Source organism: Manacus vitellinus, unplaced genomic scaffold, assembly GCF_001715985.3.
Source record: "Manacus vitellinus isolate BGI_N305 unplaced genomic scaffold, ASM171598v3 scaffold_7_pilon, whole genome shotgun sequence".
NCBI classification, from domain to species: Eukaryota; Metazoa; Chordata; class Aves; order Passeriformes; family Pipridae; genus Manacus; species Manacus vitellinus.
In genome coordinates, this window is record NW_021940813.1 from 24,053,714 (window position 1) to 24,067,381 (window position 13,668).

At 39.1% G+C, this 13,668-nt stretch overlaps 1 protein-coding gene across 4 annotated transcripts in view; it reads right to left on the minus strand.

The window, feature by feature from the left end:
- Positions 1-5,952: 5,952 nt before the first annotated feature.
- The window catches only part of GCC2 (GRIP and coiled-coil domain containing 2), a 30,042-nt gene continuing 22,326 nt past the window's right edge, over positions 5,953-13,668 (minus strand). For 2 of the 4 annotated variants that reach the window (XM_018084170.2, XM_018084171.1), the window contains exons 21-24: positions 12,679-12,873; positions 11,731-11,870; positions 10,723-10,924; positions 5,953-6,888 (exon numbers count right to left, since the gene is read on the minus strand). In XM_018084170.2, coding sequence (XP_017939659.1) covers positions 6,689-6,888; positions 10,723-10,924; positions 11,731-11,870; positions 12,679-12,873 — 737 coding nt within the window. In that variant the 3' untranslated portion in view covers positions 5,953-6,688. The other 2 variants (XM_018084173.2, XM_018084172.2) reach the window with 1 other exon arrangement.

The following is a 13,668-nucleotide window of genomic DNA, read 5'->3' on the forward strand; positions in this document are numbered from 1 at the left end:
CCCCAGCATCCCGCCGCTCCCGCCAAGCGCTCTCCGCGGCGGCGGGAGGAGCCAGCGCGGCGGCGCGTAATGGCGCTGGGCGCCCGCCCCGCCGGCACCCCCCCGCCCGCGCCGGGGGCGCGCTCCGACCGCGCTGCGCCGCGGACCCGCCCGCCGTGCCCCGGCCCCGCTCGCGTCCGCGGCGCCCTCACCGCCCTCACCGCCCTCACCGCCTTCACCGCCCTCAGCGCCCCCGCACCGGGAAGGGAGGGACGTCCCCGACAAAACTTAGGGTCCCGCCGCCCCCAGAGGCTTCCCAACATCCCCGCGGCGTCGGATCGCTCGCCTCCTGTGCCAGCCCAGCCGGAGGCGCGGCGGCGGCCAGAACGCCCCGCAGAGTTACGTGAAGTAGGTGCCTCCTGGGAGCGTCTGCTGCTGTTATTTTAATTATTTGTTTTCCAGAACAGAAAATTGCTGTCAAAACAATTCCAAATATTTTCACTGTTTCCTGTGTGTGGTTGCATAGTACAGAATTATTTGTAGCAAAAGAGCTGTCGCCTCACCTTAGGGCACCAGATATGGTTAGGTGAGAGTTTGCTGGAGCAAGAGTACGTTTTTAATCAATATTATTTAAAAATGTAACAGTACCAATAAGCAATGGCGTGGGGAAAGGCCAGCACGTTGGTTAGGCTCAGCTACCCCGTGTTTAGAAAGTAAATGAAAGTTACCTTCAACACCAGCGCTGCCAAACCTGGGGCCAAACCTCCTGCTTTTCTTGGAGAGAAACTATCTCGTTCCAAACCATACCAGTTTCAGGGATGTATGGACAAATGAACAATTGAGAGGAGCATAATAGAAAATGTGGGATTTATTAAGGTGTCTGTATCACCACTCATTGCCATCTTTAATATCAGAAGAAGGAAGTGGTGTGGTGGAATGAAAAATGCAAATATTTGCTTGCCAGGATTGAGGAAGTCTCTATATGGCTCCAAGAAGACGATAACTCAGGGAATATGTTAATCCAGTCAAAATCAGCATGGACAGGTATGAGTAAGCATGCATCAGAAAGAATAATTCAAAATACGTGTACATGAAGTACATCCATTAGAACCAGGAAAAGAATGTAAATTTTGAGGACTATAATGCAGAAAAGATATTTGATGGCTGGGCCACGAGCATGGTTCTAGAGAGAACTACCACTGTAAAAACACAAAAACATCAGACAGTCTGGAGGACTGTTGTTTGTTTATTTGTTATTTTGCTTCTTGGCAGGGTTCAGTTTTGCTTGCCAACTTTAGGAATCAAACATAGCAAAACTTTAGCATCACAGAGAATACATTTCTGCACAAAGAGGGAAATAAAGTACACAGCTGGAAAGGGAAGGGATAGTATGCCAAAAGAGAGGGAGGTGATCCCCTCCTCTTTACTCAGCACTGGTGAAGCCACACCTGGAGGGCTGGGTCCAGTTCTGAACTTCCAGGTGCGAGAGATACGTGGACATACTGGAAAGAGTCCAATGAATGGCTACTAAGACGACTAAGGGACTGGAGCACCTCTACTATGAGGAGACCGAAAGAGCTGGGACTGCTCTACCTAGAGAAGAAAGGCTTAGAGGGATCTTATAAATTAATAAAAATACCGGAAAAGGGAGGGTACACAGAGGACAGAACCAGTCTCTTTTCAGTGGTGCCCACTGACAGGACCAGAGGCAATGGGCAGAAACTGCAACACAGGAGATTCTCTCTGAATATCAGGGAGAAAATTTTCACTGTGAGAGTGACTGAGCACCAGCACAGGTTGCTTGTGGAGGCTGTGGAGTTTCCATCCTTGAAGATATCCCGTAGCTGTCTGGACACTGTCCTGGGAATCTGGCTGTAGGAGGCCCTGCTTGAGCAGGGAGGTTGGACAAGTGACCTCCAGAGGTACCTACAAACCTCAACCATTCTGTAATTATATTAAAAAACAACCCCCCCCCTCAAAAAAAACCCCTCAACCCAAAAAAACCAAACCAAAAACAAACCCAAACCACCCACTCATTTTAATGAGTCTGTCAGCAGAGCTTTCTTATAGCATCTAAATAAGTAAGTACTCATTCTGTGCCAGATGAAAGTAATACAACCCTTTTGGTTTTTTTCTAATCAGCTTTGGGCAGTCTGCCATTACTTGTAGACAGCTTCTATGAATGTCTTTAATTAACCTCAGTTCTTCTGCAAGGATTTCAGGGCCTCTCCCATTGCAAGTCCTCCTGGGGAGCTGGACAAGACGGTTGTCCCTGGCTGCTGAGCCCAGCTGAGGAGCAGCACCTCTGACCAGCACAGCCTGAAACTGGGGGGGAGGTGGCTGGGCAGGCATATGACTACCAGGGCAGCAAACTCCAAAACAGTAAATTCTGGAAATAATTAACAGGCAGTGCCAGCCAACTACTGCAGCCGTTACGGCACTTCCTTTGGAGAGCACATTAATAGATTTAACGGCAAGCGAATTGCACCATGTGCAGTTTTCCAGAGCTTTTAAAAATGAAATCCCTAGAGCCCAGTCTGCTAGTAATATAATCTTAAAGTAGCAAAGGCATTCTATAGAGAGCTGGAGAGCATCCCCCAAACATGTACTTATGCCAAACACTAAGTAGCAGCAGCTTTCGGAAACACTGTACGAAGAAAAACCAGGAATTCAGTTTCATAGATTGCTGCCCCAGGCTCTGTGCACTTTGTAGCAAGTTTGCACCTTGGGGTCTGATTTAAATTTTTGTTGTGTCTTGCTGTACAACAGAAATAACAATTCTTAATTGTTATTAATTGTCCATTACCTAGTATTAGAGCATGCTGGCATTCTAATTATCTTGTAAAATTCAGTCCAGAATACTCAGGCAAATAGGTTAATAGGATTCACAAACACACACCACAAACTTAAAAGAAAAAGATAACCCCTTCCATTCTAGTATAATGAAGGCTACGACCATTTTCTTCCTACGCAGTTTAAAAAAAAATGGTAATCTGCCTCCTTATTTCTGCTTACAAAGCCCTCACAAAGTTTAACTTTATGCTGCTAATTTACTTGGCATCAGGTGGAGAAGTGCCATTATCCCCAGCAGACAAGCCAGGATACAGAGACAGACAAACCGAAATTAAATTCACAAAGGAAGCATGTGGCAAAGCAGAGAATTTGGACTCCATGTCTCCCGACCAGCACATTAATCACAAAATTAATCCATCTTTTTTTTGCCTTCCATCTCTCCCTGCTAGACTAGCATAAAATGCAATTTTAAGTAGCCATATGCTTTTGATGTTCTGTTTCCAGAACATGTTTACATCTTCCATCACTGTTGAAATTCCAAACTTATTGTATGGCAGCTGGCAGTGGCACTTAGGGACATGGTTTAGAGGTAGACTTGGCAATGCCAGGTTAACAGTGGGACTCAATGATCTTTGAGGTCTTCTCCAAAACAATTGATTCTGTGACTACAAATGACAGCAACCTGTTCCTGTACCTCACTACCCTCACAGTTAAGAATTTCTTTCTAATATTCAATCTTAAGCCTACCCTGACTCCGAGTGCCTATTAGCAGAGCAGTCCCATGGTTGTTTATCTTAGTACAATCAATGGAATTAAATTGTAAACTGGGTCAGTGTTCTTCATGTCACACCTCCAAAGATATGAAGTTAAAGCAGCAATGAAGGAAACTTTGACCGGGTAAGTATGAATAATTTTTGAACACAGGGTGTCCAGCTAAATATTCCTAGCAAAGCTGTTAAGGAATTCACAAGTAACAAATTATTTTTATAAAAGCAGTTAGATTTCTGCTTCATGCATTTTAGACACACATAGTATATTTGTTGTCACCATTTCTTGAAAGAGGGAAGGAGACTGTGCAAGAACAGGGATATTACTTTTATAGACCAATCTCAACCCCCTGCAAAATTGATCATTAAAATTCCATAGTTAGCAGCATAAATTTCTGCTTTGTGACAAGGTCAGTAATTGGACAGGCACAATAATGGCTAAAGGAAAAGCTGATAGCAGCACCACAAAACATGTCCCTTAAGAAATAACTTAATGACTTTTGGCTATCATGGTATTATTCTCATATTTTTCATTTAAGTGTGTCATTTTTCTATTTTAAGCTTTTTGTCACTGCAATTCCTATCCTTCTCAGAACGTTATAAAAACTGTTGTTAGCTTTTCTGTGTTTTCTGAAAATCCCCCACCTGCAAGATACATTTCATATATCCACAATCTCCCACCACTCTGCAAACAACTGGTTTAACCGGTTTCCAAGAGAAAGGTTGGTGGGGAATGTTCGGGCAGGGACAGAAAGCCGCCACATCAACAACATGAGCTGTTTTAAGTGTTTATCACCACCAGCTGCTTTTCTTCCCACTGTTCCATAGGCTGTAGCCCTCTGCCCGTGGAGTGAAGGGACCACCCACCTGTCCCCCTGCAAAGGCAGCTTCACCGGGATTGCTGCAGCTGCAGGGCTAAGTAAATGCTGTGACTACTAGTGAGAGGGGATTTACCGAGTCTGTATAAATATTTGGGTGCTAAAGCCAAACTGATAGGATTGGCATTCTCCCTTGGCGAGAGTAACACTGAGCATCAGCAATGTAACTCCACAAACGGCAATAACAACAGTAAAGCAGTATTTAAGTAAAAGCTTTTGTCTGGAGCTCTGTAACGGTTTCTATGGTTTTTATATTTGAGATGCTCTGCATGGTGCAAAGGGCGAGATCCAAGAGCTGATATGTACCTCCCCTCCGGAAACAGTCTGAATGCTCTCAGAACAAGCTTCGATTTTCAAGCAATGAAACAATAAACTGGGCTTAAATCCTATACTCATATACAGCTGCTATCCAATGTCTGTGAATTTAAAACACTTTCAAAGGCCATTTTAAGAGGACGGGGAGTGTGCCCAGGCCCAAAAGAGCATACTGTTTTTTACACTGATTACATTCACCTTGGATTCGTAAGAAGCCTTCAGGCATTTAACTGACAGCAAAAAATAAACGATTTGCTAATACCAAGGTGAACTGAATTGTTGGAGCAGTAACTGATGCACATTTCCACTCTTTGTTTTACTATCCTCAGTTTTAATTATTCAAGCCAGCCTTGATCCTCAGGATGAGCCTGAAGAACACAGGACAGTAAGAAATCTCTTGAATCTAAGACATACCTTCTCAACCTTGCACAACCATATGACAAATTTTAATCAAATTCAGTTTTAAAAGCAATCAGATTATTATTTCCCTTCCCTGTAGCATATATATTTATGTGAAAGCTGCTAGAAGTTGACTGTATCAGGCTTCTTTTTGACTCTTATATCCATTTATTATGTTTTCTTTTTGCAGCTTATGATCCCCCTCCCTGACCATGTATTTGTATAATATGTACAACTTAAGAAAAATGGTTGGTAAGAAGATAAACACACCAAACTCCCTTAAATCAAGCAAACAAACCAACCACCTCCTTCTTCATCCATAGAAGATCTAATCTTTGCACTAGGACAACTATGCAGATCAAGAAAAATTATCACAGGGAATTAGGGAAGAGGTCATTCAAAGTTGACTGCTATTAGAAGGGGGTGCTGATTTATTAGGTCTCTCGTACTTAAAATAAACATACTAAGTGCAATCCTTTTAACACAGACATTATTAGCTTCTGCATCCCTCCTCTCCTTCATGTCAGATATTGTCAGATTGCTGGTAACAATCTAGCAACACATTTGAAGTAATTTAAATGAACCTTTTTTAAAAAAAAAAAAATTCTAAAAAACCCCCACCCATAACAAAACAATTTCTTTTCCATTCATCCAGATGACTTCATTGCTCTTCTAATCTTCTAAAGTAAAAGCTGTGGATACTATACTAGATCCATAAAGTATCTTTAATACATTGGTAATCATCCCCTTGTTTTCTACCTTGCACCTGTAACATTTTCTCAGGTAAGAATAGGTATTCAGGTAAAAAGAAAGGCACTCTGTTGAGTAAAGATGAATTTTATTGAAGTGATGGCCACATGAAAAGACCATCAAAAACATTATTTCCAACCAAAACACTTATCTATCCAGACTACCAGTTCTGAAATTACTACAACAAATATATTTTAACCTCTTCATACATTTGGTTTCTCAGCTTGTGGGTGGAGACTGCTATTCACAAGGCTCCTAAGGGAGATATTTTTACAGTACCAGTAATAATGGAAGTAGCAGGTAGTTGAGGAAGTATTGGTGCACTGGGTGAAGCCAAGGCATAAGTCAAATGAAGCATAGGTGGTTCAAAGCCACTTAGTACAAACTAAGGAGAGTTTTTAAGCATTCCTCCACAATTTCATGATATATCATCTCCTATCAAAGCAAAGGGATGGAGGGAGATAGCCAAGGGAAAATGTAAGTTTAGAAAATTATCTAACCCTGTATTCTCAGTTGTACTTTGGGGAGGGAGGGTCACGAAAGAAAAAAGCAACTCTACTTTTCCGTGTATCATTTCTACCATGGGTTCCCTTTGGCCATCATGAACCCCAACTACAACTGGCCACATCTACACAACAGCCTGACAAGCTCTGGTCTTCCTGTCTTTCAGCTGGAGCACTTTTGCTTGCACAGATGAGTCTCTCTCTAGGGTAAAGGGAACATGAAGGGTATACAACCTGTTTCTAAGTCAGCATTAGGTAGTTAAAAATTCAGCCGCAGTGCACACGTAGGTCTGGGAATTCTGAATTACTCCCATTTTTGGTTTTTAATTAATAAATATACTCTGCATAGTGACAGCAGAATCTTTATTATTATTATTATTATTATTATGCCCTCCTTAGGCTTGGGCTGAAGGCAGGCTGATAGAAGATAAAAATTGGTCCTAAGCTTATAAACTCTTTGGGCAAGGGTGACATTTTCTAGGAAACATTCTAACAAACACGGCACTGTAAAGAAAACAAAAAGAACCAGAAAGCAGAGTTAGCACAGTGCTCTTCCAAAAGATGAGCACCACAGAATATCAAGAAGCAGCAGTACTAGTTACTTCAAACTGCTTTTTGAAAGCAAATCACAGCTACAATGCTGTACATTACAAATGCAAATATATGACATATAAAAAGTTTTCTATGCAAAATAATCCTGCTTCCAGTTCACATTCTTCTATGCCATTTACTGCAAATGTCTATTAAACTCTGATTTATTTGCTTACCACAAAGGTAAGTCCTGGCAATCTCAGCAACAGAACACAGTTTAGTAACTGTTATTAAAATACTTTTACATTAATTAAGATTTCAATCTTCCATTGTAAAAAAAAAAAAAAAAAGTAATGCAAGTTGTTCACTACATTCATAAGTACAGTACTCAAGTTTTACTAAAAACAGTGAGCATGCAACTCAGACTTGAAAGAAGTCAATAAGCAACCGGTATTTAATACAACCAGTGATATATGTTACTTGCATACATTTATTCACAGCTTACAATGTTAAATAATTTACAGTTCTGAAATATGTGCATTTTAAGAGGAACTTGTCACAGCTCTTCAGCAATAGCAGAGACTAAATCAGATCAGCTGCAAATGGAGTGTGAACTAAGTAAGAAAAAGCTGTACTCTTCTACTTATGTGCTTCCATTGTTGAAATCACAGCAGGAGAATGACTTGCACTTATTTTTATACATACTTCAAATCTCTCCCGTCACTGTGTTTTGGCATTCCTTTGAGTGACATTAACCAAACCCAGCTATGAACAGCGTTAGAACTCAACATCTGAGATCTGGTGCAAATTGTGAATGCTAAAGATGGTAAATCCTTCCGAAGGCCAATGCAAGAAAGACTAAATGTAACCTCATGTTTGATACTTACAGACATCTAAAAGACTCATCCCTCACACTACTACTTACCATCAGTTCTGTGATCTGAAAGTCCACAGAGAATGTTTTCCCCGGTAGCACAAACCACAAGGGTTCCAGTTAAAACACATATTGGAGGGGAAGTAAAAAAAAAAAAATGCCTAAGATGGAAAGGAATTAAAATACCTAAATAAAGCCCATTAGCTTTGTTGATTGTGTACTGAAATATATACAAGAAACAAAAAATTAAACCAAAAGTACACTAACTGAACAGTTTATTCTCAATGTGTTGACTTTCTGCTGTTCATATGTCCAGATTAATCTCAGCCCTAAATAAGGCAATATTAAAGGAACAAGCATCATTTCCTCAGAGCCTCAACCAAGAGAGGTAGGAAAGGAAGAATGCTATTTAGTATTGGTATGTGTACTGCAGAATGATTCTCTGCAAAATAGCACAGAGAGCATGAAAATATGAGTGAAAAGTATGGAAAGACTCTAGTTGAAACATAAACAGGATATAAACATATATGTATGCATTTTAATAACTTACAAATAAATTAAGATGGTGAAAGGTAGTATGGACTGTAAAGGGGAGAAGAGAATTGAAAGTAAAAAAAGGTGCTGTGTTGATAAAAGAAGTAGAGATGGTAAAGATTTATTTTTCTCAGAAAAAACCATAACATTCTGTTGAGTAATCCAGAACAGAGATTATCTCATCTGTGCAAAAGATCTGTGTGAATAACATGTGCACACACAGATAAGTGAGAGAAAGGTGTAATACCTTCAGTCATCAGACCATTTAAAAAAATGCACCTATTGAGAAAAGCTCCATCCTGTTCTCTTAGAAGTTAATGCTAGAAGTCTGACCTATGGACTCAGATTCTTTCTTTAGTGTCTTCAAATAGTCAGTATGGGTAGTCTTTTCATCTAAGTATGGACATCGCTATAGTAATGGAACATTTCTTCCTAGTCTTTTCCACAAACTTCCGACTTCAGGTTAAAAAGCCATAGCTTAAGCCCTTTCTCCAAAAGCTTCAGCTCACTTAAGACCTCTGATCTTGGAGTATATCCTAAGACCTCCATAAATGTCATTAATCTCTACTACAGTACCATGCCCAGATGAGCCAAGCATTGTATTTCATAGAGATTTATGCACCCGCTACATTTTGTGAACCATCGCCTTGATATTTCAATCTAGCTTTTGCAAAAAAAAAATAATTTAACAAAGACTAAAACTTTAGTTCAGAAAATGCCCTTTCTGTTTCTTAATTATCTTATATTTTGTAACCATCACCAGTGAGGAAATAATTTCAAATTTCTAAAACATGCAGAGTATAACACTAACCATATAGATTAGCTAACTGACAACAATACGTGAAAGCAACTGTAAATCCTTTTAAATGCTTTAATTCTAAAGTCTAGTTATTCCAGTTCATATATTAGATCAAGTTTTTGAATTTATATCAAAAGAGCCATTACAGTTTTGTTAAATTCTGTTGCCAGGCAATTTGCAATTAATTTGTCATTTCTCATAGTTCTTATCATCACCTTTAACATTTACAAGAAAAATAGTTCACTGTTGCCAGAGCATAATGTAGAACCATCTTTCAGGGCTACTGCAGGCTTCTTTCTTAGAAGAGCCTAGAAAACTGAAAGTTACACACAAAAATAAAACCCTTTAGTTCAACGCTACAACACCAACAGATTTTCTACAATAAGATTTCTCTTTTTTGCAGTTGTGGAATGTGTTTAAAGATTCAGTGTTTCCACTGTTTTATCGAAGTCCTGACCAGCTGTGGAGGTACGAAGCCCACCCAGAGGGCCGTGAGGTACTCTCTTCCTCACCTGAAGGAGGAAGAAAAACATTTCAGTTTATTATGTTAGACATTGCAACATTGCATTATTTGGTTACATGACCTTGCCCCCCCTCCCCACCTCAATCCTTTTTCAAATGCTGTCCTCAAACTTGTTGAGGAGGGAACTCGCTCTTGGGCTGCCACAGATATGTTCATAGATTTATCACCAAGTCCACTTTGGGTACTTAAGGATGTTTGAAAAAAGGCCATATCACCTTTCTCCACAAAAATTCAATCAGTCTTCATTAGAGGGCCAGAACAACATCAAAACATCTAATTTTTCCAAATGCACAGCCTATCACGGAATGCATGAAACGCTTCTCTTTTTAATGTGATTTTGTTCATAACTTGTAAGTGCTTAAAGTAATATAGACACATGGTGCTTACTCTTTATATTAATTTTTAAATAAAGTATAGGTCTGTTGTTAATGATGTACAGGAAGCTACAGTTATCGCTTTTGAGAAGTGACAAACAATACTTTAAAGAGCGTTTTAAGGGGAGTATTTGAAGCAGAGCCAGAACATTATTATACACATAGTTCCTGGGTTTATTTCTTGCAAATGCTTAACTCTTTTTATTTCCTTCCCTAGTTCCTTAATTTCTTGAACAAAAACCATATTTTCTTTAAGTTATTTTTACAGTTAATATATAGAAACTAATATTAGATCTGCAGTACTGCCTTGAGAGGACCACTTTAGTTACCTGTTTGGAACATCTGCCAAGAAAGTATTTCAATTATATTAACCTCTATTTTGACAAAAATTTTTTTAACTCTACTCAAAACATGAACACATTAAATTTATAGAACATACTATATATTCTTCCTAAAATGTGCATATTTCAGAAGAAATGATATTTCACCTTAATTTTATTTATATTTTAGGGTATTTGTTCTGTTTCCTGAACACTGAATAGTGATTTCCCAACAAAGCAAAATGGTTTTATGACTAGCTTGCTAGCATACCTTGCTAAGTTTTGTTTTCCCTCAAAGGTCTACACAACAGAAAGCATACAACTCCAGTTGCCTTTATATCCACTTGTCCTTTTTTTGTGACAATATTTTGAACACCACATACCTTGGGCAATTGCAACCAGCTTCCCCTTCTCTTCAGGGCTGAGCTGCAACATGGTGTCTATTACTGGGAGCAGCCGCTCTTTCTCGCTTCCTGATTTTAGAAATATGAACTGCAGTAGAACATTCTTCAAGTATTCTAAATTAGCCACAGACTTTTCTCTCTCTTGATTTCTTTCCAGTCTTCTTATTTCATTCTTAAGAAGCTGCAGATGAGGGGAAAAATATGCAATATTGTTTGCTTCATACAACGAGCAACTGAACAAAGGTCTTCTGAAGACCTAATAAATTAATTGCACATATTGCTTCAAAAAGAATGTGTGCATACAATGTATTCAGAACAAGAATCCAGTGAAAATTGAACATGTGATAATATTGTACAGAAATAACTTATTATTGATCAAAAATAACCTTTTTTGATAAAATTTGTGCAGTAGTTGTAACAATTTCAGTGATAAAGAGTAGTAAGAGTGGAACAGTTAAATATATCAAGAGAACTGATGCTATCATTCATTAGGAAACATTTTAGAAAAGAAAGCCTCAGGGAGGTGCAATCAAATCAAACCAAACTCATACAATAGTACACATATCTTCTTTTAACGTAAGACAGCTAAAAGGGGTTACAGGAAGAGAAACCAGACAATGCTTCCCTTGGGGTTTACTGCTTTTCTCTAAGTGAAAACAGTAGAGACCCTTTACTAAACATTAAACTTACAAACTCTTCAGGTTTTTTTGTAGAAAGTTTTACTCCACACTCCTCTCCCCCTACCCCGCCTTCCCACCCAAGTAGAAACTGTGGTGAAAAAAAAAGCCATCCAAACCAAAAAACTGAAGTCAACTCTGGAAGCACTAATTAGACCTGTGCAATAAAAGCTCCTCCAGAATTAAATTATGCATCACCGAAATTTTGCAGACTGGGATTTTCTGAAACGTATTGGGTGTTAAACATTTGGTCTAAGAAACAGACCGTGGAAATTAGAGCTGTCCTCACATGTCTTGCATGTCTGCTAACCTTTATTTGTTCCATTAGGATTGCATTGGTTGCTTCTGATTCACGAAGTAATTCATTTAAGTGATCAGCACTCTTCGCTGTTGTGTTTAGTTTCTGAATCAGTTCATCCTTGGTCAGTTCTGCTTGCCACTGAGATGGTTCTGCAATTAATTGGAAAAGAAAACTAAGAGAAGGAAAAAGCACTTGCATCTACCTCATACTAACTTAACGTCAGGACTTGATTAATGTAGTTCCTTATAAACAGAATTCATGCAAAGTCAGACTGCAGACTTAACAGGCATCAATACTGCTGCTGCATGCTTATTTTCTAATCTATTTTTGTTTATATATTAGAAGGGGACTGGCAAAACAGTTCTAGAATACATCAAGATATATAGTTTTAATTATCTGTTGTTTCCTACCCCTAGATAGAGATTTTCAACAGTTATCTACAAAGTGTTCAGTAGATTTTTAAATCATGATTAAATGCTACCATGTATTTTTCTGGCTTTGGGGGTATTTTTAGAACATTGTTCTTCATGATGGCTTTCATTTTCCTAGAAAGAAACCTATGAATAAATTCCTGCTCTAATTAGCCTCATTGAGAAGAACAGAAATTTTATCCTTTCATTAATCAGCTTAAATCAGCACTTAATTGTCCCTAGTATAGACTCATTCAGAATACAAAAATTCTGCCAACTATTCACTTGCTTGCTCATCCAGTCTTTTCCCTTTAGAAACTCAGAAATATGACATTTTTAAATTACTAAAACCAGTAGTAATGTTTTATTTTACAGTAGCAAGTTTAGTCCTTATTCAAGAATAAAACTCCTACAGAAATTCAGGACAGTGTAAACTCAGTGACACCTAAGGAGACTTGTGTCTTGCACCTAAAAGCATGAAAATATGAGGGAAGAAACTTCTGCAACTTATGTAGGCAAGTGCTTCTAAAAGCCACGTTCTACCTACCAGGTTTTGCTTCTGATGAGTTCAGAAGTTGTTCCAAGGATTGTACATAGGTGCTGGCTGAAGAGACAGACTCTGTGTCTGTTGTTTCCATACCTTCTCCCTCTTCCCTAGCTACAGTGTGCACATCGAGAACAGGAAGGTCAGTGTTTCGCCGTTCTCTCAAGTTCTTCGTTCCTGGATTTGAAACAGCTGGACCTGAAAGATACTTCCTGATGTTTGTCATCAGCATGAAATCAGGAGGGCTGTTTCACAGATGTGACTGTCTCAGACTGAGGACAGTACACAAACTAGTCTTCAAAATGCAGGTGAAGAAAAAAGAGAAAGCCAGATACATAACATTTATAATAGAAAAATACAGCCTTTCACCTCCAAATGATCATTACAATCAAAGCCTGTTTCTAAACCTAAAATTTATTGGCAATTTTTATTTCAGTGACTATGAAATCTTCATGCAACTCTCCCTGAAAATAGGTTGTAGCTATGATCAGAGTGACAAATATTTTTAAGGCGTAACAGAATCAGCTTTTATTTCAACCAGTCCTGTGGGAGGCATAAAGTCTTCTGTTTTAATACTGTGTGCAGGACCCTTCTGCTTCAGTAATAGACTAACTTCTTAAACTGTTACTGCTGCTTGGCAAATGTCCAACTACATCCTGGTTAGTAACTTTACAGATACAAAAATAACACTTGAGCCTGAAGACAGTAAAATCTTAAATTAGAAGAGGGATCAAATGGCAAGTATACCAGTAACAAACATTCTTGAAACAGCTTTCAATACACTTTTCTTTAGCTTCACCTCTCGTACTTGAGGCGGATGTCTGGTATACTCCAAAACCTGAGACAACCTAAGTAATTTCCCTTCATCTGTCTGACAATGCAGACACTGCAGAATAGATAACAGGGATGCAGACTGGAAGGCACCTACAATGATCATCTAGTCCAACCGCCTGACCACTTTAGGGCTGACCAAAAGGTATCAAGAGCATTGTT